At 41.9% G+C, this 27,179-nt stretch overlaps 3 protein-coding genes across 16 annotated transcripts in view; 2 read left to right on the top strand and 1 right to left on the bottom strand.

Annotated features, from left to right (window-relative positions):
- Positions 1–916: 916 nt before the first annotated feature.
- pde11al (phosphodiesterase 11a, like) lies at positions 917–16,306 on the bottom strand. 3 transcript variants are annotated; one of them, XM_026999991.3, is made up of 20 exons: positions 14,855–16,306; positions 11,186–11,344; positions 9,646–9,735; positions 9,087–9,227; positions 8,482–8,546; positions 8,033–8,153; positions 7,207–7,282; positions 7,024–7,091; positions 6,766–6,858; positions 6,601–6,651; positions 5,718–5,864; positions 5,287–5,394; positions 4,965–5,074; positions 4,631–4,721; positions 3,853–3,953; positions 3,401–3,478; positions 3,246–3,309; positions 3,014–3,088; positions 2,762–2,845; positions 917–2,676 (listed from the first exon to the last, which is right to left on the bottom strand). In XM_026999991.3, the coding sequence occupies exons 3-20, from the start codon at positions 9,724–9,726 to the stop codon at positions 2,461–2,463; spliced, it is 1,770 nt and encodes a 589-aa protein (XP_026855792.3). In that variant the 5' UTR covers positions 9,727–9,735; positions 11,186–11,344; positions 14,855–16,306; the 3' UTR covers positions 917–2,460. The 3 variants fall into 3 exon arrangements, with proteins under 3 accessions (XP_026855792.3, XP_081552809.1, XP_081552810.1); XM_081696683.1 differs by lacking the exons at positions 9,646–9,735; positions 11,186–11,344; positions 14,855–16,306 and having other exon boundaries at positions 8,331–8,546; positions 9,087–9,166; XM_081696684.1 differs by lacking the exons at positions 9,087–9,227; positions 9,646–9,735; positions 11,186–11,344; positions 14,855–16,306 and having other exon boundaries at positions 7,207–7,652; positions 8,482–8,497.
- Positions 16,254–23,390, top strand: spmip4 (sperm microtubule inner protein 4). Of its 3 annotated transcripts, none has more exons than XM_081696685.1 (10): positions 16,254–16,279; positions 18,274–18,367; positions 19,065–19,332; positions 19,601–19,747; positions 19,992–20,063; positions 20,172–20,201; positions 20,507–20,697; positions 21,389–21,477; positions 21,594–21,768; positions 22,991–23,390. In XM_081696685.1, the coding sequence occupies exons 4-10, from the start codon at positions 19,608–19,610 to the stop codon at positions 23,005–23,007; spliced, it is 714 nt and encodes a 237-aa protein (XP_081552811.1). In that variant the 5' UTR covers positions 16,254–16,279; positions 18,274–18,367; positions 19,065–19,332; positions 19,601–19,607; the 3' UTR covers positions 23,008–23,390. The 3 variants fall into 3 exon arrangements, with proteins under 3 accessions (XP_081552811.1, XP_026855789.2, XP_026855790.2); XM_026999988.3 differs by having other exon boundaries at positions 22,249–23,390; XM_026999989.3 differs by having other exon boundaries at positions 19,598–19,747; positions 22,249–23,390.
- Positions 23,391–25,339: 1,949 nt separating this feature from the next.
- osbpl3b (oxysterol binding protein-like 3b) overlaps positions 25,340–27,179 on the top strand; it is a 36,536-nt gene continuing 34,696 nt past the window's right edge. For all 10 annotated transcript variants that reach the window (XM_081696330.1, XM_035530629.2, XM_035530631.2 and 7 more), the window contains exon 1: positions 25,340–25,644. The gene's annotated coding sequence lies outside the window, so the exon portion shown is untranslated. The remainder of the gene's footprint in view (positions 25,645–27,179) is intronic.

The following is a 27,179-nucleotide window of genomic DNA, read 5'->3' as shown; positions in this document are numbered from 1 at the left end:
CCACTGTTCATCCGCAGCCTGTGTATGCTGTCACCTCCCAGCCTACAGTGAAACACTCCCAGCAGCATTAGCCAGGCCAAGTACTAATGCGCAAATGTATAATGCACATTACACAGTCATGGAGCTGGTAATTAAAGTATTAAAATTAAAAATGACAGGGTTCCTCAAAACGTCTCTTTAAGTGAAAATATTTCGTTGGAAATATTAAAGCACCTCGGTACTGAACGTATTCAACTACTCAAGAATTCAAACATAAACATGTAAACATATATGCAATCTAATTACACTTTAGCCAAACTTGTAAAACACTCATGATATGTTTACAGACTGCTCTGGGAGTCTGTGCGGCGATTCTTTCAGTCCTGATTGGATATTTTTTCCCTGGCTCCACCCTGCAACCTCCTACTGACTACCACCCACAGCTGTTTCTCATTTTTGTATGGACTGGGACTCCCATCTGTACTCCTTTGTTTAGCCCTGTTGTTTGTGAAGTTCATTGCTGTGCATTTCTGAACTTTGTTCTATTTTTTCCCAATTGTTTGAACACATAGACCAGTCATATACACCCCATGTGAGCATATGATGACACAAAGGAATATTATTATCAATATTAATCCCAATTAGAAAGCATGTTTTAGCCTTAATATTCTTTGCTTATATCAGAAACCTTCCACCTACAGCTGTATTACACAGTACGCTTTTCATTACTGTCATGTTATAACTGCATTGTATAGATCCTGAATGTGTGTCAACAGCCATAAATCAGCACACAGAGGCTCATTTTTAATCAGTTTTCTCTATTTACAAAAGTGCCTGAGGAAAAGTGTTGGCTCTGAGGCTGATTACAGAACGCTGTGTATACGCATTACAAACTGCACAGTAATTCATTGTTCGTTGTATATTTTGCATTTATTGAAGAAGGAGAAGGAACATCGGTCCTGTATAGAGACACAAAAATGTTGTATCAACATTATACAAGTTTCAGAGTAGCTAATAAATGATAAAAAGCTTTATTCCCACCCAGACCTCACAATATGAATATAAACTCTTTTCTAAATGTCAAAGATGATAAATGCAAAAAAAATACGAATATTAATGATGACACCAATCATTTTTAAAATATGGTGCACAAGTGACAGGGCACACAAGGTAGCTGTATGCATGCTGGTCAGTCACAAGACAACCTGAAGTTTCACATTTCCCATTCAAAGCCAGAAGCAGCGCAGAGCAACTTGCAATGCTGAGAGATTCCACTTCTGGTTACAGTGATTCCACAGAAAAAAAAAAGCCATACAGCTCAACACATCTTAACAGCTGTGGATTACAGGCTGATAATGCCTAATTACATGAGAACAAACTGTTATGTAGATTCAGCTTAGCAAGGCTGCATTTTACTTTGGTTTGCCTTGTGGTTCACTCAGCGGTCTGCCTAGCACACGTTGTTTTAGGACGGGATGCACACGTGAGACCGGAACACTAAACAAGGTGCGATTATGAGACTGAGTATTTGAAAAACAAAGGGGCTCAGTGTGGTCCATCTGAGCTCCGCATAAAGCATATATGTTAAGATACAATAATCTTAATCTTAACAGAGGACACTAAAAACAAACATACAGAATATATAATACATTATATAGTTGCCATGTTGTAGAATTGGCACTGTTTGTAGTTGTATTGGCTATGCAGGAAAATGAATAAAGGCATTATGAATGTGATGAAAGTTCATATGTAGTGACACTGGGTAAAAGGCAATACACTGAACAACCGTTGAAACATTAGCAGAACTTTCTTTGAGTGTTGTAATGAACAAGTGGCATAAAATCACAGTGATATCAATTCACACATTCAATTTAATTTAGGATCACAGTATTATCTATTCAGGCAGACTTGTGACCTGAACTTCTTCACACATTATGATCAAATATAGTTTAGCCATACCATTATCCATTATGGTGTCAGTGATTAGATGTAGTTCATTTTTGCATTTTCACTGATGCAATAGAAACAATCTAGTCACCACAGAGCAACACACAGACAAACAGAAGACTACAGAACTAGAGAGCATCACAACTACAGTCCAAAAGCAGTCCACAAGTCTCCTGACTAACACATCATTGTAGAACATCTGTGCTTTTGACAAGGGTACGTAAGTGGCATTAATTAGTACTGTCATATGAACCAGTAAGCAAGGTTGCTCCATTATGATGAATAAACCAAGTAATGTTTCAATTTTATTGCTTTGTTGCAGAGTTGTGTTTGGTTTTGATGCTTTCAACATTTTAGATATTACAAAGCAATGATTTTGTGATTTTCCATTTTACAGACTAAAAGCAGAATGTTCTCCATTTTTCAATTCATTTTCCCTTATTTTTGACCAATTGCGATTGATGATGACTTTTGATTAGACGTGGTTTGATTTGACTCTAGTTCCAGTTCCAGTCTGTGGGTGGTCTCTTTATTTTAAATAGTCACTGAAGTTTCATATGTCTCTGATCTCACGACAGATTGTGTGCTTTGATGGGATTCTTTTTCTTCTCTTGCCTCTGGACCAGGATTGGTGGGTTCCAAGGCATGCCATGCTCGCTGATAGGACAGACAGAGTTCCTCCCACTTCTTGCGATTCGCATCTATCCCATCTACCATTGGCTGGAGCTTCCTATTCAACTTCACCAAAGCCTTTCCAAAAACATGCCCATTAACCATCCAAACCAACAAAAGCAAACATCAATGCTATAACTCTGTTCGACTTATTTTTGTGTACCTCATATAGTGGCTTACAAATCCCATCAATCCACTCCAGCTGAAGGGAAGGAAGTTCGTCTTTACGGTTGTGGTCAAAAATTGCCTGGGGAAAAAGGGGATGGGATGCCAAGTGATTTCTGCAATCGATTCGCAATATGCTTTTCAAATTGCATAGGTTCATTTCAGAGATTGTAAATGTGTTATTGGGGAGGAGTGCAGTCATGGAAATGATACCCAAAGGAGACCAAACCAAGGAGCAAAAAACACTTACAGATGGTGTCAGCTTCAGCTTAGGCCTTTCCCTGTCACTCTGTTCAAAGAACTCGCTGGTCACCAACTCTGCCACCTGCCATGAGAGACCAGGCAGTGCCTTACGCTTTTACTCCCTTACTGCCTTTACTACACTTCATCATTCTCTTCTTGGGCCTGTTAGAGACATATACTGCACATGACTCTGTTCAACCACCAGATTGAGGCTGGAATGCAGAGAAAGTCAATCCTACCTGTTTAGAGATGTCCCATGGTCGAGTCACTGCACCCAAGTCACATGCTGTCATCAGCATAGACCTGTTAGAGACATTTTCATATTGCAGCAATAGTGTGTGTGGCTTCAGTATAATGAAATGGCATAAAACCTCTTAAACATGGCGTAGGTTACCGTAAGATGTCTCTGTGCTCTTGATTTGACCAGCTGAACTCCCCAGACAGCACCCACTTAAAAAACTTTGTTCTTTTTCTGTTATGTCAAAGATTAGAAAGATAGAAGATTAGACTGTTGGTAAAACAAAAATAAATAAATGAAACTAGTTGCAAGAAAAAAATAACATTTTCTCTGTATGGCTTAAAATATGGTTCTTATTGCAACCATTTTTTAGTTTATTTTCTAATCACATCAGCCATATGTAGGAGACAGAGAGACCAGCTTATTGTCTCTGGCCAGGGGGTGCTAAGATGGGACTTTAGATACCTCTGTTCCATTGGCGCCCCTCTGTGGATGCCTTATGTATTACGTGTGTGAGTGTATGAGAACAGGTCAGTGCAACGTAAGAGACTGTGTGCACTTCAAAGCTCTTTTGCCGGGGACAATTCTGAAGGGCCTGAAGAACTTACTGGAAATACAGGGTGAGATCTGTGGACAGAATCGCCTGCTTTAGGAGCCGCATCATATGGCTGTACTCTTTAGAGGAGAGGTTGGCAAAAATGTTATGACCCTGTTGACAGAACAGCGCATTTGTTTTACATTAGCCTGTAGGCTTTGTTGCATAGTGCCAAAATGATGTAACCATGCAAAATGTTTTGCAGGGAAAGAAAGTAAGGTGCAAATGAATGCTACATAAAAATGTCAAAGAGATACCATATCCAGACACCAAACTCTTGTTTGCTCCAAACTTCAAAAGAAAAAAATACTGGAAAGGGGGAAAAAATGATGTAATATGTGCATCCACGCCAGTTAAATTAAACATATGGCCAACCAACCAACCCTCTGTGCCCTGAGATTCAAACAGAGACAGCCTGTCATTCCCTAAAAATATTGTGCTTTAATGAAACATTTTTCCCCTCTTTAATGGTACAGGCCCAAGAGGGAATCTCCATAGCAGTTAATTGGCTAAAGTATCTCTGTATGCAGAAACAGGAAATTGATGCAGAGCTTTGCAGTTTCTAAACAGCTAAGGGCTGAAGCAGCCTATTAATCCACTTTGGCAGTCCTTCAAATTCCCTTCCACCACTGTAACATACATGAAGTGAATGCAGAAATGAATCACCTATGGAAAATAAAAAAGCCACGTCTGTCCAAAGAGAGGCCTGGGCTCACCGAAAAGTCATGTCATCATTTTAAGGCCACTCTCACTGGTTTTCCAGAAACAGTAAAAGTAGTTGCCATGGTCACCTCACTCTGTAGGATCATGACAGCGTGGTTGAAGTGGTGATGCTCAAGGGTGGCTGACGTTCCATACAGCAGTGCTAGTGCGGATCCTGACCTGCAGGGGGCACTACAAATCACTTACAAGTCATTGCAGTTTGTATTACATTTACATCTTACATTTACAAAAGCTCTTATCCAGAGAAACATACATATATTTTTTAACAATATTTTTCAATCAATAACAGCGGTGTAATGCCACCCGTTCTGACAATGTGTGTCAAGCGTTATCTTAAAGGAGAGATTATATGGTACAAGAATGCATAAGTCTGCTTTTCCTGTCAGGCTGCTCTTGGCTCACTTGGCCTGAAAGGCATTGTTAGTCCCACGGTGATCCAGATCATGGCAGAGACACCCCACCATCAGTGCCAGAGTCTCTGTGTCCGTCAGAACATCCTGGAACCCTGCAGTCTACCAAGAGGACAGGCATATCTTTTTAGTACAGTAGTCAAGACTCCTTTGGTTTTACAAGTCCGGTGTTCCAGTGAATTAGGAAAAACCTGTTCTGAGCTTTACATCAGTGTTAGAAACCCACCCTTTTAATCCATCAAAAAATTGGTCACACTCCCACTTACCTGAAAAAACGCCTAGATTAGTCTGAATGTGTAATGACATGGACTCACTGTGATCATGAGGTACATGCACTGGGCGACATTAAAGGCGTGCCTCCAGTTGTGGTACACCACAGTGCGGTAGTTCTTCCTCACGGTGAGCAACCAGCGGTACAGCACCTGGCCAGGGGGAGGAGTGTGTGACAAAGCCCCGCCCCAGACCCTGCCTTTGATCGTTCAATCACACAGAGCCTCTAGCCTGAGCTCATGTCAGCCTGTGGGACGTTACTCCACCATGGTACCATGCGTTACGGTGTTATGCGTTGACTACCAACATGTACCTGCGCATATTTTTATGCGTATATGTGTATTTACTCTTTATGCATCAGCTTTCCATAGTGCCATTACAGAGTGTAAGTGGCGTTAGTGAGCCTGAGTCCAGAAGTGACTGCTCCGGAGGCAAAGAACATTATGATCTCTTTTCCCCAGGTGCCCACCCTCACCTCGTAATCAATTTTGAATTTCTGCACGACCCCAAGCTCCAGGAACATCCGCAGGGAGGCAGTGATCATGCCATCATTGTCGAGCGAAAAGTCATTAAAGTGGAACTCGTCAATGCCCAGCTCACTGCTCAAGGGGATCTTGGCAGCCTGATAGAGGGAGAGATAGAGAGGGAAGGAGAGAGAGAGAGAGAGAGAGAGAGAGAGAGAGAGAGATGGAAAAGGCCTTAAACATAGCCAAATAATCCCAATAACACCACAGTGAAAAATGATTAAACCCCCCGGCGGGTCCAGACCCACTGAGATCAGATGCAAAGTGTGCTGTGCTACACTGTGCTGTCTCAATAAGAAATGCTTCAGCCTTCCACATAATGGCCTTCCAAAGGTACATTCAGGGAAACCAAGCATGGCGGGCATAGGTGTTTTCCTTGCATCTAGTTTCTCCACTAATATTTGAGTGTAATGTCAAGTTTTCATCAACTCCCTCATATCACACAGCAACTAAACTTTCAGTAACAACACCCCTAAAGAGCTAAGGATGTAGAGAATGTGTCTGAACTGTGTTTCATTCACTGGGTGGAGGACCCCTGAGGAGTCCAATCACTGAGCTTCTTATTCTGGCACGTTTTATTCCCGTAGCTCATATATTATAATCCTTACGTAATGGCAAAAACATCTTGTGTGTTCCCCACCCAGATATAGGCAAGCCCCTGCCCTGGGCTTCAGGTTTATTCTTATGTTCTCTTGACAATGTTTTCAAAACATTATACAGAAAAGAATTATTGCCTACTTTATGACATCCACATCATTTTGCTGTGAGTGATTACAGCCTGTTATTTAAACAGTGGAAGTTGACAGCCGCTGTGGTTAGTTTGACCAGAAATACCTTGAGCTGAGCCACCTCCACCTTTGAGCATGTAGCATGATAAGACAGCATCTGAAGGCACAGATACAACACTGGCGTACATGCAGCCTCACACAGTCTGTAACATGACAGATTCTCGAAAATGACTGAATATTGATCAGCCCAATAGGACAGGATCCAGCTTACATCCAGTGCTACAGACTGCTTAGCCCAGGTCTTCTCTGCTTGGTTGTACATCATTGTGTTGTTAATACCAAGGCCACAGAAGATAACGAAGGCCTGTGACAAACACAACATGTGGTTATCATAGAATAGAGGCATGTGATGAATAATGAATGCGCTTCTTCTGTTTGATGTTCACTTACATTATCTTCATAAAGCATGGAGCTAAGGAGGTCAGTAAAATGCTTGTTTATAAAATATGTAATACATCAGCAAACACACCTCAAACAGCCTTTGATCTGCATTGTTGAATGCCTTCCTGTCCAAGCGATTAAGAATCTGGGCAACACCTTGAAAGCGTAAGAGGCTTGGGTTTGTTTGTTTGTGTGTTTCTGTAAATGAGAGTTTGTATATTTTTGTGTGTGTGCGTGTGTGCATGCATTAATTACTATTCCAGAAACTCACCAATTATTTGATGGGTTCTGTTCCAAATAGGGACACACAGCACTGATCTGAGATGAAAACCTGAAGCCTGGTCAGCCTGTAAACAAACACAGTACATGTGTGAATGTGTATCTATGCATGTGAAAACAAATGACAGCAAAACTAGCAAGCCATTTTTACTTTTGTTCATCTGAAGTCATTGCTATGAGTTGGCCTTATAGGCTTTGATTAATAATAATAATAATAATAGGTTAGATTTATATAGCACCTTTCACAAGAACCCAAGGTCACTTTACTAAAACAAAAAAGAAACACAAAACCAAAAAATACCAAAATATAAAATAAGCCAGACAAAATTCAGTCCGGCGTGGTGGTGGAAAATGAGTGGAAGTACTGCACAGAGAGAACAGATGTAGGAACAGAGTTTCACAGAGAGGGTGCTGCCAGCCATGGTGGACAGTCTAAACCTGAGGACAGTAAGGAGACCTGTATCAGAGGACTTTAGTGTACGAGATGGAATGTACAGATGTGAATGACATAAGAGAGATTACTGAGGTAGGAACAATTATGGCTTTTTAAGCTCCTTCCTGAGCATGCGGAGCTTGACAGTAATGTCCTTCTGTGTGTGACAGGTGAAAAGTTATTTATTTAGTACACAGACAGCATATTTCTTTTTTTGCTTCACTTTCTATTCTTTACATATTCTGGGTTTAATTCCACTAACAACACAACAGTGTCTTCTTTATCTTAAATGGGTATCCAGACATGTCTTGTGCGCAAGTGAATATATGTGTGTGTGTGTGTGTGTGTGTGTCTGGGCATACATGTTGGTGAATAGTTGGTCTACCTCAGCATCAAAGCGTGGATCCTGACACACATCACTGATGTTGACGGGCAGGCCTGTGGATGCCACCAGCTCAGCAATACTGTTATTGATCAGCCAATCAGAACATGACACCTTTTCCATGCTGACTTCATCAAACACACACACACACACACACACACACACACACACACACACACACACACACACACACACACACACACACAAAGAACTTTGTTTGTCTTTTCAAAGTCCTACAGCAATCACATAAATTCCCACTGCAGATACAGTGGTGTAACTACTGCAGTGTTCTTGCAATAACCTTTATATCTGATCAGTGCTGTTCACTCCTGGACCACCGCTCACAGTACTTCACAGTGGGCTTCCACAGCCGCGTTGCTTGTGCAACTGAACACCTTGTAAGGGGAGCTCCTGCAGAGCGAGTATTCACACAGATGAGGTGGAGGGCTCACCTTATCTCCTGATCCTCACTGCACAGTGGAGACATGAGCTCAAAGGTCTTAGAGAACTTCACCACCTACCAGGCACAGAAGGAGTTTGATGAATAAGGAAATGATTGTAAGACGAAGGGCATACATTTTATTTCAATGTTGGAGGAGATAATAAACAGTACAGTTCTCAAGAGCAATTCCTGAGCGGACGCCACATGTGCTACCAAAAGTACTGCTGTTTTAAATATACATATAAGCTACAGATTTTAGTATGTTCAACCAGTTATACCAAGGATACCCTGTAAAAGGCACACTATATATGGGCGTAGATTTCCTAAGTGCAATGACTATGGTGTGATGTCATCTAATAGCATCTTGCGATCCATCACTAAGATGGCTTCAGTAACCTGTATCATAAATACTGTACGTCTGGTATTTGTAACAAACTAAAACCGCTTAAAAATAGAATACAACAACGATACACGTCCCGCCATAGACAGACAGACAGACAGACAGACAGATAGACAGACAGATAGACAGACAGATAGACAGACAGATAGATAGATAGATAAGATAGATGATGCCATCATGTGGAGAAAGAAGAGAGAGTAGTGGGAGCATCTCACGGGCGAGTGGATGTCCTCGAGCAGTAGCACGGAGCAGCGCTCACACTGCAGCAGCTTCAGTGCTCGCTGCATGATCTTCCTCACAATCTTCTCCAGGTCTGTCTGCTCCTCAAACAGATCATTCACCACCTCCAGAAGAGCCTGCAGGAACAGCACTGCCACTTTCACAGCTCTCGAGGACATTCGGCCATTCAAAACTTAACTCATGCTGAAAATAGCCAGACCTTAAATTACATGTCTAGAGTTTACACAGAATATTTTCACAGATTTTGTAGTGCTGTACAAAGCAATGATGATCTTTAAAACAGCCTCACAATGTAGGGGATGGCTTTGAAACCACTGACAAATCATCAAAGCAATTATTTGCTTTTTGTTTTGACATGTTTTTGTGTATAAACTCTCAACACTTTAACACTGTGTACAGTATGAAAGATCAATCCAGCCTGCTCAATAAAAGCAAGACTAGGAGTCAGGTAAGAAATCTGGAGTCATCCTGAACTCCTGATTGCCTTATTCACCAGCACTCTCCAGTCTGCCGGCAGCGCTGACAAGCTCTTACCCTGCTTCTGTCATACTCTCGGCGGGACTCGGAGAAGAGCTTGGCGTTGGAGATCGATATTCCACAGAAGGGGAGATACATTTGAAGCACCTGAGTAGAGAGACAGACAGCTCCTCAAAAGCCTTGAGCAGTGATTATGCATGACAGACAGAAATGTCCTCACTCTGACCACACTGGACAAAACTACTTATAACTACAATAAAGAGCTCCAATCATCATACTTGTGGTAAAAAGGAAGGACAATATTTGATTTTAAGTGACCTAATAGACTCAAAGTGTATGAATACTCAATATTAATACAGCAATAATAATAAAATATGTGTGTCATATTGTCAGCCTGTCACACCCTTGCTGGCTCTACTCCTAATGAAGTATTGATTAGAAAAAGTACATTGAAGTTGGTTATGGAAATGACTGAGTGGTTGATCAGCACTGCATAGCACTACAGCAGAGCTTACTGTTGCTGGACGTTGTCTGCAGGAACACCTGTGTGTCCCCGTCTTAGGCTGTAAAAAGCATGCTAAGTAATCAGTAACTGATGCTGGGTTTATTTATTTAGCATTAAAGGAATTAAAACTGTTCAACAGTTTCTCTTAGAGCATATAAAGAGATTTAAATCCTCAGGCCATTTCTCTGAATATTAAATTCTTAGTTGCTGATTTTATTAAAATGTTCAAATGTTTTAAGCTGTATTAATACAGCATAAAAATGTATTACCATTAGAGTGTTTTATAGTCTGTTATAATACTACTGGGATTTTTACCAGTACAAGAATAACTGAATCAGATTAAACCTAATTCTGACATCTGCTGCACACAGTGTAAAATGATTCAGCACCTCAAAAAGTTGCAGGTTGAATGATGGATTTTATGGGGGTCATTTGGTGCTCAGTACCCATCCTCATGTTGATTAAAAGTTATACAAGTTCTGTGTTACATTAGTTTGTATACACACGTACGGGGGTGGGTGTGTTTGTGTGTGCGTGTGTGTGTGTGTGTGTGTGTGTGTGTGTGAGAACACTGTTTAGCAGAATGACAACGTAATACATCAGACTCAGAGCATCAGAGTGTAGCATCTTTCACCCTAAACCAATCAGACTAGGAGACAGCAATTCTAGGCATGTCTCCTCTATATGCTTCCACTATCTGCAACAGTTCTCATTCTTGTACTTTTGCTTTGAGAAAAAAAAAAAGCTTTTAATTTCTTAGGAAGAGGATGGCTGTAGGAAGCTAACCCTACTGAAGACTCTACATCAGGCTTCCAGAATGGAAACATTTATAACCACGGGCGAACTGGCGTAAGGGTATGGAGTTTTCAAAGCATGATTTCAAAGATTATGTGAGCAAGCTCTTTTGTTGTTTTAGAAACATTTCTAATAATCGATTACAGGCTACCTTCACTATAACACTGTCTGCATTGCGTGGTGGAACTTCCAGCTGTCTTCCTGATGCAGCAACTCAGGAGTGACTGTGCGCGTGACGGTGTGCAGTGTATCAGGTCCTCGGTGTGAGTCCTTGCTAGGGAAGAGAGAGAAACTCACCCTTTCATCATCTTCGGTGAAAGGAGTTCCGGGGGGCTTTTTGTTGATGGCCTGCACTACTCCGATGACCTCCCCATCACTGTTACAAATGGCCGTGCACAGGACTGACTGAGTCTTGTAACCTGTCAGCTTGTCAATCTCATCGCTAAAACGATGGTCCTGCAGAATATGGACAGTTACAGGAATGTGGGCCTAGGTGGTGGAAAGATGTTTTTCTTCTAGAACACAGAATGACAGTAAATACGTGTGTATAGGTGGGTTTGGCTTTTTCAGTGGCTTATTGCTTTTAAAAAATGTGTTGTGCAAAGAGTCTCCGTAGTTGTGACGGATGTGTCACTTAAAAGCTGGCGACATGTCAGTTTAAGGGGCCAACGTATTATGCCTAAGCCTCTCTGTGTGCCTGTAAACAATATACCTAGTAGGCTGTGCCTATATCAGTTGGTGGTAAAATGCAAAGCTGTCAGCTACACACCAATTCAATACAATGTTATTTGTAAGCTCCAGCTGCATCAAAGCAGAAGTTGCCACAAGCAGCTTTGCACAAATCTGTGTCTAGACTCCTATCAAATAACTCATACAACTCATTTTTGAGAACTGAGCCACAAGTTTCCAAGATACCAGTTAAGACACCTTTGCTGGTAACCTCTGGTAACTGGATAAACTCCATAACTTTCCAATAATATGCAGGTTTAATGTAAAGTTATTTTCATCTTCTGAGTGTAGTAATTTCACGAAAGCTACCTCTTTCCCTTCTCCAATTTCAATGATAGAAATATCATTAAGTTGCAGTAATTAAAAGGACTTGGTTTCACCTTACATTCTGGTGAACCTCATACTCGTGCTTATTTAGCTAAAGCGTCCAACTGTAATTTCCATTCATATTGTCAATTGTCGTCAAAATATATGCTCGGCGATTACTTTTCCACTTTAATGAAGTCTTTAGCACAGCTACGTTTTTATACAATGTACATTTCTGGACACCTCGCTCAGCATTTACACTAGTGTGCTGATGTCCGACTCGTGGAGGAATCGTTCTTTTGAAACGTGCGCTGAGCTGAAGAGATCTAATGCACACAAGCTGAACCAACGTTCACCACTCACTCGTGAGTTAAAAGTGATAAACGAACTAACCGAGTATGCGCATATATATTTTACGATTTTTTTTCATTTAATTTTTTCTTGTTTTATGAGAGATACTTAAACTGAACACTGAACGCAGTATGAAAACTCACTTCACTGATAAAGACAGACTAGTGAAAATGGTTTGTCGCTACATTTACTATCATGTACTACTTTTGATATTTATATTTGGAAAATTATTAAACACTTAGAAACAAAATTGTGATTCCAGTTAAGAAAACCCTAAGCATGGTTCTAACATATACGAGTTCAAATATTTGTGTGGAGCAATTCGGATGTTAAAGACAACCGCATCAGCGTTCCTTTCCCGGGTGAATATGAATCAGTGGAATCGGACGAGCGATTCTTTACAACAGTTAATTCAACAGAAACAGAATCGGTTCTGGAATTGCATCACTTCCAATCACTATAGCGACTGACAGCCCAAGGAAGGCACGCCCAATATCAGTGAGTTGACGCTCTCTCATTATTATACACGATTACAGACTTTTATATAGCTACACACCCTGTCTTTAATGTGTGTCATTAATCACTGTTCGTGGAGTGATATAGAAAGGGAACTATGGGCTTCGAAATCCATTTGTAACAGACTATAGGTATACGATACATGTTCGCAAAAGGTAAATCCGGAGGGCTGGACTGGTTGCTACAGGTGACGATTTGGAAAGGCTGCATTTAGTCATGTTATAATGATGTTCTCTGTTTAGCTAGTAGATGGGACAGCTCGACCACAGAAAGAAAAAGGTTCTAAAAGTGAGACGTCTTCCGGGAAAATTAGGATTCTCAGACGTTTTAAAGGCTAATCACCAGCTAATATGAAATTGTCAAATACATCAACACAGCAAAAGATGAGTTTCTATCTTGTGATTATGAGTTAGGAAACTTTTTTTATATAAACTTAAGGAATACTGCTTAAAAAGTTATTGTTTTGTCTCACCCGCTATCATAAATGCCATCCGTGCGACAGACAACTCAAAACTAAACTGTAGGTGTGCAGAGTCGTGCTCGCTTCACGCTTGAACATTAACCTACAAGTCTGGGATGTGCGGAGTCGTGCTCGCAGGACGACTTGATCTTAAGACTGATGCTTTCCTAACAATATGGGCATGTAAAGAAACTAAGAAGAGGTATTCAAGAGCCTCTGTGTGCATGGAAGTAAACGGTAAGTTCAATTACTTCGCCCATTTAGCTACATTAGCTAGCCTACTTACCTAACTGACTGACTTGCTAAGCTTGGTGGCTCAAACAATAGCTACTGGGTTAAAACGACTCCACGTAGATTACGGAGATTTACATAGTAACTTATGAATGTGAATTTGATGTAGACCACCTTTACAACAATAATAACAATATGTGTGTTTAGCTAACCTAGCTACTGTCATTAGTAAGCTAGCACAGTGCAGGGTATCGTTATTTAGTTAGTTAGCTAGTTAGATAAGCTAACCTACATTTCCCATAACGATCCATCATCTTTCCAAACACTTGAATGGTTTGAACTTTGTCATGTTTTTGTTTTTTTTCCTCCATTGTTCCATTCCATTGGAGTTGGCACTAGAAATTCACTGGACTCAGCCACGCAGAACAGGATGCACATACATTTTAAGGCTAGAGACATAACCTAGACACATGATTATTCTATCAAGAAATATATTAGACCACTAAAGCAAATACATTAGCTAGCTATCTTAGCTAAAACATTCGTTATTAGCAAAGGGGAGCACTGCTAAACTAACTAGTTAGATAGCTAGGTAGATGACAAGATAGTAAAATGATTGCTAATAGACAAGACTACCTTTAGTAATGTTTTTTTACTTTTATGATTAGTTTTCAGTATAATGGCTAACATAAAAGGTTTTTACCAGTCGAAATTCCCCATTCTGGCTGCTGGTTCAGGTTCTTCTATATCTGGCTCAAATCTAAATGATTTAATTTCATTGTTATGATATGCAGTCAACCCCACTCACTGCAGATTCATCAAATTATATCTTCTGAAGAACCAGCACTGGAAAATTCGCAGTCCAAGTCAGTTATAATGTTGTTAGATCGCGGCGTTGTTAACTGGTTTCCGCCAGTGACGTCACTCGACAACTTTCTGGAATTTCCGGAGCGACTTCGGGTTTTTCCGTCACTTTACTTGAATTCGTCATTTTTTAAGAAGTGAACATGCTGTTTTTGTTTTAATTCACTTTTTTTTCTTCAGTAGCTACGATAATGTAAAATGTTCAGGGAGGTCCATTAGGTGGTGCTTAGCCTTTAAGGCAGTTAATGTAATCCGGTTTCTCTTCCCATTTACAGTAGTTACACCGAAGAGCCGTTCTTTTTACACTACGAACGGTTTGTGGTATTTAGATTGCCATATGTAGCCCGCCACTACAATAAAAACGACTGATAAGGTTTATATTTTTGCGAACTTTGTAATTAGTCTATATCTTTTGGTAAATGCATTATACTGAAAAATATTAACATGTGTTAAATTATAGTCTCCTTGTTTGTCTAAATATGAATTACGCGCGTGGTGGGGGTGATTACCTCGTACGCGTTTGGGATGTTGACAGTCTCGCCGTGCTCTGCAACATAGCCTATGATGCCCTTTCTCCACTGGACCTGCACCTCGTTGGAGTTCAGGGTATTTGAGGACGGTCGCGCTATGGTTCCCAAGTGCACATTAAAAAACTAGGACACGAGCGTTTTCTTGTGAGAGGGTCCCTCTACCAGAAACAGCGAACACCTGTCCGCATTCACCATTATGCACACGTTAAAAAGGATCTTGTAGCTAAGGTTTGTCATGTCGAGTTCATTTGAAATGTCTTTGACCAACTCGAGAAAGAACTCTCTCTCGTTCGACTGCTTGAGCCTGTATTTGTAGTCGATAGCGCTGGAGGCGTACTGTGGCACACTGACCCTGGACTCGAGCAAGGCTCTCAGGATGTGCGCCGTTGTCGGGGGCAAGGAACTGGCTTTCCGCAGAAGCGCGCGGCGTCTCACGCTGGAGTGCGATTCGTGAGCGGAAAGACTGACGTGCTCGTCGTAGGTTAGGTGCGCCGTCATCTGTTTGGACCGGGCGAAGTTCTGCCGCAGCTCCATATGGGACGCCCGACGTTTCAGTCCTTCGGGATTTGAGGGCCGAAGAGGGTCTTTGGCGACCTCTCGCTTTTCTTCCCCTGAAGAGGTTTTGGATGGTTGATGCTCCTTTAGCCATCTGCTCAATGTGTCGCATTTTCCCTTGCGGATAAGATATTCCTCAACGAGATCCGGGTGGCTATCCAAAAACGCCTCAATGTCAGAAAACTTAAAAGTTGTCATTACGAAAAAAAAATGCTTGTAAGAAAAAAATACGTGAAATTCCGCGTTCTTTATTTAATTTATTTTTTTTACAATCCCTTACTGCCCTCAGTGAGTAAGGTGTCCAAGGTTTCAACTGATAGCCTAGTAATCCGCATCTCACTAATGCAGTTGCAACCAATAACACCCCCCCCCCATCCACAGCACACACACAGTTCGTGTCTCAGATTTTCACTTCACCACTCTCTTTGCTCTTGCTTCGCTCTTCGAAGTAAATAAATAACACTGCTAATTTTGTAACGCGTAAGTACACCAAGCAATTTGTATGGGTAAATTGTCAGGTAAAACTGAAATTTCTCCGGTGAGGCACCATCAGCACACGGGTCCAGCAAACACTGCTCCCAAATAAACACAAAATCAAACGGAGACTTTACAGAAGTCCCATGTGTTAATTAACATTTAGCTCCAGAGTTCATTTGTTTCTGGCTGGACTTTAACGAACACTGTAGGTGAGGATTTTGCTGTGTTGCCCACGGTTGTCCAGTTGTCTTAATGCGCACGAGATTTACTTTTTAACCGGGAATAATTTAATATGCATAATTCAGTTCTCGTTCTCGTTTATTCCTTTAGGTTATTTTTTTTCTGCGGGGTGACGATGCTTCCCAGATTTTAGTGAGTATACGCTTCCAAATTGGGACACATGCGTCTATTCTCTCTCTCTCTCTCTCTCTCTCTCTCTCTCTCTCTCTCTCTCTCTCTCTCTCTGTGTGTGTGAACAGAGAAAGGAAAAGGAAGTGATAGAAAAGAATATCCCCCACATACCTTCAACACCTCAAGCAAAGCAATCTGTCAGTTTACATGCAACATATGTCCATATTCCAGTATAAATTCCATATATATATATTCCAGTATATAGTCCATATTCCTTAAATGTTACTTGTTGTATAGTCATCCAAAAACATTATCCGTTATATAATTATATATTAATTATTAAAACTGCAATTCAATTTAATTCATGTTCGCATTATATAGAGCAATGCACATTTCACCCCTGAAAAATATTATCCATTATTCAATAAACTTGTATAATAACCTTACAATGCAATATACAATATAGCAACATCTGTTTTGAACTTCACTGTACCTTTTTAGATGTTGCAGCTTATGTTATAGTGAAATTAATGAATATGTGTACTGTTTCCTGCCAAGACTTATTTGCTTGAGAAACGTGACTGCATGTGCTGCGATAGCTGAATGCCATCCCCGTCAGCTCCAGTCAGCACTGCTGTTCGCTGAGTGACCTTGGCATCCGCAGCAGACTCTGCAGAAATGCGAGCGGTCCCACACGTCTCCTGAATAAGGCTTTGTGCTTTTCTTGAGATTCTCCTCTCTGCTCTCTGCAGCTTTACCCTGTACTGTCTCGGAGTGTGATTTTAAAATCTTCACTTTATTCTGGTAGGAGGAACCTAGCTACCGTGGGCCTGCAGTAAGCATTAGTTCTCCGCGTTTTAGGAGGAAATGGCTCCTCTAATGTTTTGCATTTATGTGATCACTTTCTCGAGTAGCTGGCACTTCTAATGTTTTAATTGACATCCGTTTATAAAAGTATGTAGAGTGAAGCCGGTAACTGTGAAACACCACTTGCTGGAATAAAAACACTTAATTCACACACATGCTGACACATGAACATTATGGACCAAATTAGCTGGGACATGTCTATTCTAATTATGAATAGCGTAACCAGGCCTTGTGCTGTATGACTCACATGGACAAGTCTGAAACACGTTTTAAGGACAAAATGCATTTTAACCATTAAAACACTCATTAGCTAATTGAGGCTCTGTACTGCAGTATAGAAGCTGTCTTAGCAAGGCAGACACATTTTGTTACGTATGATGTCCCGCAGTAGCTTGGCTGGCATTCAATTGGCTAATGAAATTTGCTCCATAGTGTTATGTTAAGCAGGAACCAGGGGGAAGGGACCACTCTGAGCTGCACTACATTCATACTAAGACAGCAGAAATTTTACTGGTGAGACCCCTACCTCCACTGAGGTGTGCAGGGTACTAGGCTGCTGAGCTTAGGTTTGGGGTCTGGGCTAAATCTTAGCGTTTGTTGAGCCTTTGGACAAAGTCCCTTGAGGATCCCAATTAAATGGTGTAATGCTGAACACATGATCTAGTGCAACATCACAAAAAAGGCAGAGGGGGTGCCACACCCAAGGCAATCAAGTGTTATCAGTTGTGTTTAAGTCTGATGGAGCACCACTGCAATGAAGGAATGGTGGTATATCCGCAAGCCACAGATATAGGTGACGCATGGAAATTTGTTGTAGATCGAAGCTATGTATACAAGAACTTTGTCAGAGTTGCTTTGATTTTAAACAATAAATTTCTCATCTACAATTTTACAGTTTCTAATTTGTTTAAGTGCTAGTAAATTGAAGAAGTCAATATGATTAAAGTAAATTAAGTAAAATTGAAGACACAGGACCATGGAGAGTGGTAACACTGCTGTGTTCCAGCAGGAGGCATTTCTGAGTCACATTAGCACCAGATCTAGCAAAGGCATTACCTCCATTATGACCTCATACAATGTGTGATGCGATGACAAAATCATTATTCTGACATAACATATGAACAAACTTTTTACATTTCATCATTTAGAACACATGGATGAGAATATGCCACTTCCAGGCCAAGATGTACCAACACGTTCTCATGATCCTAGTCATGATCTTCTAATGGACTGAAGCTTGAGGTAGAGTGACACTGAGATTTGTTGTGTTAAAAGCTAGAATATAGAGCCATTTGTGAGGCTTTTTAATTTAAAACAATTTTAATTTAACACTGACTGCTTCATACCTTTGTGTGTGTTTGTGTCCTTCACAAGTGTCATGGTGCCACAGGTTTATAGATGTGTTCACTTTGTGCGTACTGTAACTGGAGAGGTGCTCTCATTGGCCAATGTTTCCAGTCAAGAATATTCTGATTGATTATTGATGGCCTGCTTGGGTTTCAAGCCCAGACACAGGTCCCAAGCTCTCACTGACCGCACTCTTTTCATTCTAGGCTGTGATTGTCGCTGAGGGGGCTGTGGATTTATTACATTAACCATCACAAACCCATTTCGTTCAAGATATCATAGCCCTAATTAGTTTGCTGTTTAAAGCCATAAACTGTGAGTTTTGTGTTCAATAATCTGTGCAGTAATTTGTTGTAAAACAAGCTTTGCATGTAATTCCAACTACAAGGTTCATAGGCTCTCACGATAGGTTAAAGGATGATCAGTCAGAAGCACAGGGCTGATGCACATCTCATATCACCACCTTTAAATCCTTCTAAACACAGTACAAAGCTTGTGCAGCTGTGCTCCCATGGTAACGGTGTTCAAGCTCGGATTAGGTGTCACCCTTCGGTTTTCTGTTGCATGTTTGCCGGACTGTCGTCACGATCAGCCTGGGCACTTGAGCTTTTTGGGGCAAGCGACAGACCGGGGCAGCTCCTTCCCCTCCTACGTACACAAGACGTCTCACGCTGCCGTAATCCACGTGAGCCGGGACGCCTACTTGACCCTGCACTGACACCTGTGAAAGTCCCTGCCCCAGAAGGACCTCCCCACCTGGCACTTGGCCCACCTCCTCAGCAGGTGGAAATAAGAGACTTCTGACCCTCTGGTGAAGAACCTTGACAGAAGGAGCAAGCCAAGAAGCCAGCTACCCAGAGGTGAGAGCGTCACATTGTTCAGGAGCTACAAGATGCTCCTGACCATTGCAGTAGTCGAGTGGCTACATCAAATAGGTGTATTCTGTTGTCATCCAGTTGAATTTGACATCATGACCGTTTTTTTGTGATTTTGATGTGGCAAATTCTTTAAAGGTAAAAACATAAATCATACCTCCTATAAACATTGTATAAATACTGTGCACTAACAACAGCCAACTGAAAACACCTCTGTGATTAGACCAGCGTGTGCTTATCTTTTTCCCAGCAGGCACTGCATGGCCGGCTCAAAGGGAATTGAGAATAAACACAGTAATTGGCCTAGCAGGAAAATGGCATCAAATGTTCATAGAGAAAGAGTACCGGCAGTCATTAAAGGACACAGACACTTTGGCTATGGAGGAGCTCCGTTACCCGAGTAAGCAGCCTTGTTCTCAACAATTTAAAAAAATAACGGGATCATCCAGGATGCACTCAAGATATTGTACATATGTATGTTTATGAGCATAAGTCTCCCCAAAGGCCCTGTAACTCAGCAGTAAACCTTCAATGAGCTAATACTGTGACTTTAAATCCTCCTTTTGGCTACATACCTTCCAATGTACTGGATATCCTGCAATTGTTTTCATCCATGTAACATTGTCTTTATGTTGTGCTTTCAGGTCTATCACAATAGAGCAATATTATGACCTAACCCCAACCAAGAAAAGTCATGTTCGCATCAATGATGAGCTGTGGGTTAATCTTTTTGATTTATTGATGTTATACAATTTCTTGGCACTGTCTTCTCTTTATTACTAGTGCATCACTAATTTAGTTATTTGTCTCTTACTTCTTGCCAGAATTCCCAAGCCCACTGATATTAACATTGGGTAAGAAACAAGTGTGTGTGTGTGTGTGTGTGTGTGTGTGTGTGTGTGTGTGTGTGTGTGTGTGTGTGTGTGTGTGTGTGTGTGTGTGTGTGTATTTATTTATTTGTTTGTTTATTTATTTGATGTTATTTTTTTTTATTACAATTACTTATTGCACATGTTATTATCGTGTCCAAAAACTCTAAATTATGTTGCACTTTCCATGTTCATGTGTTTGCATGTGACCTTGTTGGTACCCGAGTCAAGATAAGAGCTAACTCCCTCTTACTGAGACTCGAGCCCAACGTGTGTCTGTGTCCTCGCAGTGAGAAACTCATCAACATCTCCATTCAGAGGGAGCACCCATACCAGTCGCACATCTCCCGCTGCGCCATGTTCCCCACCTACAGGAGCCCTGATGACCCTGACAGGGGCGTGCGGGTTGCCTGCAAACTCCCCCTCGACCCCCTCCTACCAGCCGGTGCTCCGCACGTGACTCTGCTCAAGAAAACCAAAGGTAGGAGGGCTTCTGAGAAACCCTCTCAGTACACAGTACAGTGTGCGTACGCACTTTTTGTGTTCAAGGGCTTCCCACGACGCCACAGTGATGAGAAAACAAGCAAATGGACATTCACTGGTTCTGATGAGGGGGAAAAAGTGATGTAGTAAGTCAGGACAGTTCAGTCACAATGCCACTGGCTCTATGAAGGTCACTCTGCTCCAGTTGCGTGCTCTCCCCTTAACGAGCAGCTATTCTCAAGCGAGCGCAGCACACGCACTATTTCCAAGCTTCTGCCTCGCCACTCCGAGCTGCTAATCCACTACCACCCCCGCTCCACCTGCCTTCCTGGGTTCACTTTATGATTGGGGTGGACATTCACATTTTAAAAAATCAGTCTGATAGGAGAGTAGTCCTGACTGAAATGCTTTTTTATGCCAAATGTAGACTTCAGATGAAGAACTAAAATAGCCAACAGATTCTATTTTTGTTACCTAGATTAAGGTTAAGTGTTGACAGTGTAATATTTAGAACTGTTGTGACAATTTTTCAGGAGCATTTCTATGTAAATCAGTGGAAATACTACTGAAAATAGTTAAACGAGTGCGTATGTATAAGATCCTGAGACAGAAATACAGAGGGAATGAGAGAGAGGATGAGAGGAAGCGAGAGAGATTTATCTCCTGAAAAAATGTTGCTTGGTTTGCAGGCGCACCTTATCGGCATGAGCTGCTTGACGTTCCCATGGCAACCAGAAGAAATGTTACAACTTGGCCAGGCCAAAACGGCTTCCAGAATGTGAGTTGCATAAGCGACCTTATGCTTTGATAGACTTCCCACCAGCCTCATGCCCTCTGACACACTACACTGCAGACTCATGCTTCTCACAGCACTCCGCACTCTCTGCCCCTCAGTATGCCAAGCCGGTAAAAGGGGAGACTCAGATGTTTTATCCCAAGGCCCCGAAGACATTGTGCCCAAATCCGAGCCTTCGGACCCGGAGCGCCACGCTGTCGGCGCGTACTGCCAGTGTGCTGCATAACCTGGAGAAAGCCCGGTGGATCAGCTCCTATCAGTTACACCATACAGGTATAGTCAATCTCAATACAGAATCACTCTATACCTGCCAGGGTGGTATCAGAGCATATCTGAATGCACTATAACTAACTCTAGAGTTTATTAGGGGACCTAAAAGATGCAGAATCTTAATGGCGTCTGCTTTTGCAGTTGTGAAATGATGGAGAGTGGAAGTTTCTGATGGGTGTTTCAGCATCAGTTGGCAGAAATCCCAGAAAATACCACAAGTTCCTCTCAATTGCCATGAAGGATGCTGGGGCTCATTTCTTCCCTTGCAGTATAAGCAATGTACCAATCAGAATGCCTGCTTAGTCACACAGAGAAAGGAGAAAACAAGCAGTTAGCATTCTTGTGCAGAACTAGGTGTTCAAGCTGTAATCAGCTCAACACGCTACATGTCCATTTTAAAGATGAGCAAGGGCCAGTGGATTCTGGGATGTATATTTGCTAGCAACGTCAGGACAAATGTAGAATTTTTGGCCTCCTTTCTAGGCATGGGACCAGCCAAACCGGATGCCAGAGGGCCAGTGAGGAGCCAGAGAGACTTTTCAAATTGCAGCAACCGCTTATATGTGGCAGGAAAGAACCCATTAGAGCCTAGCCAGCTAGCACCACCCACTGCGGGGTCAGATGGCAGAAACGCTGGGACTGGCCTCTTCCGCTCCCAGTGTGTGCTGCTGGAGCTTCAGGACACTTTCAGCCGGACAGAGGCCCACCGACGCTTGCACAAGTCCGTGCAGAGCAATACACTTAACCTGCAGGACAACCATCACACTGGGAGAAAGCACTCCTTCTATGGCTTTAACTCCTACTACTTCCATAACTGAACTGAAAATCTAGACATGTAACAAGAGCTACTGTGCAGTGGGGCTTTGCTGTTATCTTTTATTGACAAAGATGGAGGGATTCTTTGCACAATTCTCTGCAGTACAAAGCTAACCTCTGGGTTTTTGGACTGAGAATGGGATTAGTCTGGTAATAAACATTCTCTCATTCAGAATTTTTTTGTTTTGTTTTGTTTTTTTTGCCTTGAGTTTGTTTTTTAAGCTCGGTCGAAAACTGATCCTGTGAATCACATGCTGTGATGGCCATGCGGAAAAGTACTAAAGCCTCTGACGTTCTCTCACATGATGGAGCAGAATTCTGACAACCGCCGTCCCTGTTCGGAGGAAGGTGCCAGGTTCACCTCAGCCTCGCGCGAACAATGTCTCTTTCATTCTTGTTGTCCTTACAGCTCTTTCAGGCAAGTGAAGAGCTTGACACGCGGGAGCGGCGCATGCCCTTGAGGCCCGAGAACATTCTTTCATTCATCGTCTTTCATACCTGAGACCCATCTGTAAAGGCATTCCCACGCGGTGAACTGTGCTGACTGGTCATGTTCACGTCCTCGTTGTGTGCACTGATACGCAGCTCTAGAACAAGACTGCTATTTATTTAGGTAGCTATTGTACTGGAAGATCTACATAATATACTTTGTCAATTAAACATTCTCCCACTTGCAGAGAAAGCTTTCCGTTAAGGCTGGATTAATATTTGTCATTGGTAAACAGTACCTCCAGCATCTTTTTTTAAAAAACTGATCTCTTTTATGCTTTTTATTGTTAATATTTTGTAAGGTAGTATATTTCTCCTGATTCGGTCTGTGTCATAGTCTACATTAGAAAGGTCTAATGCCCAATGTATAACTACAACTATCTAGTAATATGCATTGGAAAACAATGGTCTCAACATTATATTAAAAGTAAAGGCTTATGAACTTCCTAAGCATATACAAAAACTTATAATTACACATATGTCTTTAAAAACTATATCAAACGCTCAGAGATGGTTGACAAATTAGGAGAAAACGTCTGTTTATTTGTTTGCAATACAAATAATTAACCACTAGATGGCAGCAATAGATCATTTTACTGCAGCATGAGCTCTGGGTTCCTTTTCTTGGCCACGTGTGCGCATGTAGATTATGACTAAACATCTAAAGATTTAGAATATTAGAAAATAAGTAGTCTTTCATACAATAATTGAGATCATGGCGTTTTTACCAGATTCCTGTCTCATGTAAAAGCGCACTCTATATTATAAACACTGGATTCTGTATGCATTACTAATGACGTGCTTGATCGGTCCAGTTTTGAGAGCCGTTGCCACGCGATAGCAGACTGCAGGCGCACCCTGTTTAGTTACACCCTGTCTATGTGGCGGAATGCTACAATTATGAAACAGTCCTTGGTCCCCCGACACACCCGCGCCCTGCCTGTGAGGTGGGGTGTGTGCAATACCCCAGGAATGTGCTATAAATACCTATCTCATGCCAAACACACCTCCTCAAGGCACACTGGACTATGACTAACAATATCACAACCCCCCCCCCCCCCCCATGCCCCCGTTATTGCACATCCGTTCCAAAACAACATCTAGCAGAATAGAAACGAGAGCCAAGCCTGACATCACATTCTTGCCTTCCTTCTGAAACCACATGAGGGTATTGAATCAATTAAATGCACCTTTCTGAATGTGTCATGTGATTCAAAAATTAATAGGAAAAATTTTAAAAGTAAAAAAAAACCGATACAGCTGATACGAAGAAGAGAGGTTCTCATTTGTAGGCTACATGTTACATATCGTTCAAATATATGGAAACAATGAAGAAAGGATATCTACGGAGCTTGCACCATGGTGAAACCTTACACTAAGGACCTTAGCTATTCCGCAGAAGAGTGTATGCAAAATGCAAGCATCAAACATTAAGACTCACTCTTTCCTTTCCTGACTTGTGTTGTCATGGTGATGACAGGACATGCTGTGTATAATGGCATACTCTGTGCATGGAATCAGAGTATCCTCGGAATGTGTACGCAAATTTGGGGTTTCTAAGGGCTCTGTTTTCGCGGACCGTGCCGTGATCAATAATACAATAGAATGAAATACTGATATCAGCTCGCAGAAATCCCAACGGTCCCGTGGACCCTATGCCTCGGATGCTGTATACTTCGCTAAAGGCCGTAAAACGTTTTAACGGGACATGACCGGCCCTCCTAAACCATGGATGCGGGTGAAAGCTGTTGCGCGGAGCCTCTTTTGGCTGCTCGGAATGTGTCCGATCCGCTACTTAGTAGGTCTGAATGAGAGGCTGAGAAAGAGAGGCTGTGTGCTACACTGCCTTAATGTCTGTCTGTAAGTTAGATGGGTCCAGGTATAACTTACTATTCATTTAAAATCAACTTTGCAAAATTTGAACTACTTTCGTAATCGCGTACGAGTCCTGTAGTTATCCTACCCATCAAGCCCGCATATTTGAAGCACACTGGTGCGGGTTGGCGAATGTTAGATTTAATTTGAACAGAAAACATTAAGGGATTAAACTGAAGTGCCTACGATGTTTAATAACAGTTTTCGGCTGAGGCAGAAACAGGCGTCTAAAGTAAGAATACATTTATTCTTCCCTCAAATGGGCGGCAACTTTCTAGAGATGCTCCCGCGTCACGGAAAGGATGCGGTCAGCGGCGCCGAGTCCCGCCCCACAGAGCGTGACACTCACGGTAATTCCCCACCTTATTGGAAACGACCCATGTCAATTATTTCTCTAAACGCTAACGCCAAGAAGAGCAGCGCTGTGCGCTGGCCCGAAAGTATCCGCTGAACATGACATGTCATGCTCTATTACTTTTTATTTCATTCAGTGGGCCGGTGGAACTCGAAGAATTTTATTAAGTACAAATGATCGTTATTAGTATTACGTTTGACCTGATTCTGTCGCGGTGTAGGTAATGCCAGTCTACATGTCAGGTCTCCCCTCCTGTATTGCATAACTACACACGACCTGAAGATTCGGTATTTTGTTGTTTTTTCCCACGGGAAAAAAAACGGAATTGTACACGGTTCAAGTTGGTAAGTTGACAACGCCTTTGCTGTCATCGCTTTGACCTAATTCATGATGCATTCTTGCCACCTTTCTGTTGCTTTCGCTATTTCTGTAGAATAAGTGCGTGCCATGCAATGGCAGGAACTTGCCCTCGCATGAGGAGCCATGCCGTCGCAACTTCGCCGTGAGCACCGGGGTGTACGGATTCGGGCTGTCGGATTGTGGGGGGTTGTGTGATCAAAACGTATCGGTGTGCTTCGTCTCCAAAACTTCACTTTGCCATGCGACGCATGAAAGCATTTGACATGACCAGTTTGTTCCAGGTCGTACAGTTAGGGATGCCGTAAAAAATACGCCTTAAATGCTGAAGCCCGTCTACTCACCGACACAGAAAACGATGGTGTTGCACCAATCCTAGCATCCCTTCATTGGCTTCCAACCCAATTCAGAGTTCAAAGTTTTAATGTGGGTTTTTAACGCACTGAATGAAGTAGTTCACAGTTATATCCTATTTCCGTTTTATACACCATCAGGAGCCTTGATTATTTTCTCTTGAGGGTTCCCTGGTAAAAGAAAAAAACTGTAAAGGTTAACCGAGCTCCCTCAGTGGCGCTCCCGAGGCTTTGGAACGGTTTCCCTTTTGAGATCAGACGACCTTACTGTCCTTTAAGTCAAAACCTAAAACATATGACATTTGAAAATAGCTATAAAGGTAAGCCTAGGTGTAAGTGTTTTGTGGTGTTTATATCATTTTCTTTTCATTTTAACTCTGTGTAACGCACTATGGTGCAACTCCTGGTGTTTTAGCGTGCTATAGAAATAAAGCTGGCTTACCCATTAATCTAATTTAAGGGCGACTACTCCAGATCTAGCTTGATAAAGCCTCATCTTGGAGGTTTTTTGCTTTAAGATCTGCACGGGCTTTTCACCCTGTAAGTTGTGTGATTTATTTGCAGTAAGGGCCACTGTAAATCAGAGTTGTATAGTCATCACTCTGGTCATTGGTGTCAGTTTACTGGAGACAGACTTCCAACACTTCTCCACTTTAACTGAGAGACTTTATCTGCTTTTGTGCACAAATGGTGGCATTAATATTTCAGCTGGAAATTGGGTGATTGTTCTTTAAAGTGGATTAAATGACAAGTGCAGAAGAGGACAAGAAAAGAGATTTGACTTCTCATAGCTTGTCTCAGTCAAAGGGTTTAAGATGCAGCAAGTCTGTGACTCTTAAGTTGCTGGCCAAGCAAAGGACACAATATGTGTTCCTGTTTCCACATTTTAAAATATTAATGTGTTGCATGTGTCAAAAATATTCTTTAAGGTTTCTCAGTCACCATGGCAACACACTATGAAGCATGCGTGCATAGTCATATGCCAAAAATGAGCTGTTTGTGTCTCAGTGCAATACTCTCAGCTCCTCGGTAAAGAGAACAATGTTTGCACATCAATCACAGTGCTACTGCAATGGCAAATGTGTGTTCTCTATACGTTTCGGTTTTGGATGGCCTGGCTCATTTTACACCCACTTAGTGTAAGAGTTGTTAAGAGGAGTTGTTATCGC

This window comes from Electrophorus electricus, chromosome 14, assembly GCF_041902795.1.
Source record: "Electrophorus electricus isolate QZ-2024a chromosome 14, ASM4190279v1, whole genome shotgun sequence".
Taxonomy (NCBI): Eukaryota; Metazoa; Chordata; class Actinopteri; order Gymnotiformes; family Gymnotidae; genus Electrophorus; species Electrophorus electricus.
The sequence above is the reverse complement of the archived record's forward strand: the minus strand, read 5'-3'. Positions and strand labels throughout refer to the sequence as shown.

Excerpts from the sequence above, each read along its gene's own strand:
- spmip4 (XM_026999988.3), top strand. The coding sequence starts at position 19,608 with ATGGCCGGCTCAAAGGGAATTGAGAATAAACACAGTAATTGGCCTAGC. Across the intron at positions 19,748-19,991 it reads GGAGGAGCTCCGTTACCCGA|GTCTATCACAATAGAGCAAT; the intron begins GTAAGCAGCCTT and ends TTGTGCTTTCAG. Across the intron at positions 20,064-20,171 it reads GTTCGCATCAATGATGAGCT|AATTCCCAAGCCCACTGATA; the intron begins GTGGGTTAATCT and ends ACTTCTTGCCAG.
- pde11al (XM_026999991.3), bottom strand. The coding sequence starts at position 9,726 with ATGTATCTCCCCTTCTGTGGAATATCGATCTCCAACGCCAAGCTCTTC. Across the intron at positions 7,283-8,032 it reads ATCCACGCTTTGATGCTGAG|GCTGACCAGGCTTCAGGTTT; the intron begins GTAGACCAACTA and ends GTTTGTTTACAG. Across the intron at positions 2,846-3,013 it reads AGCTGAAGCTGACACCATCT|GCAATTTTTGACCACAACCG; the intron begins GTAAGTGTTTTT and ends CTTTTTCCCCAG.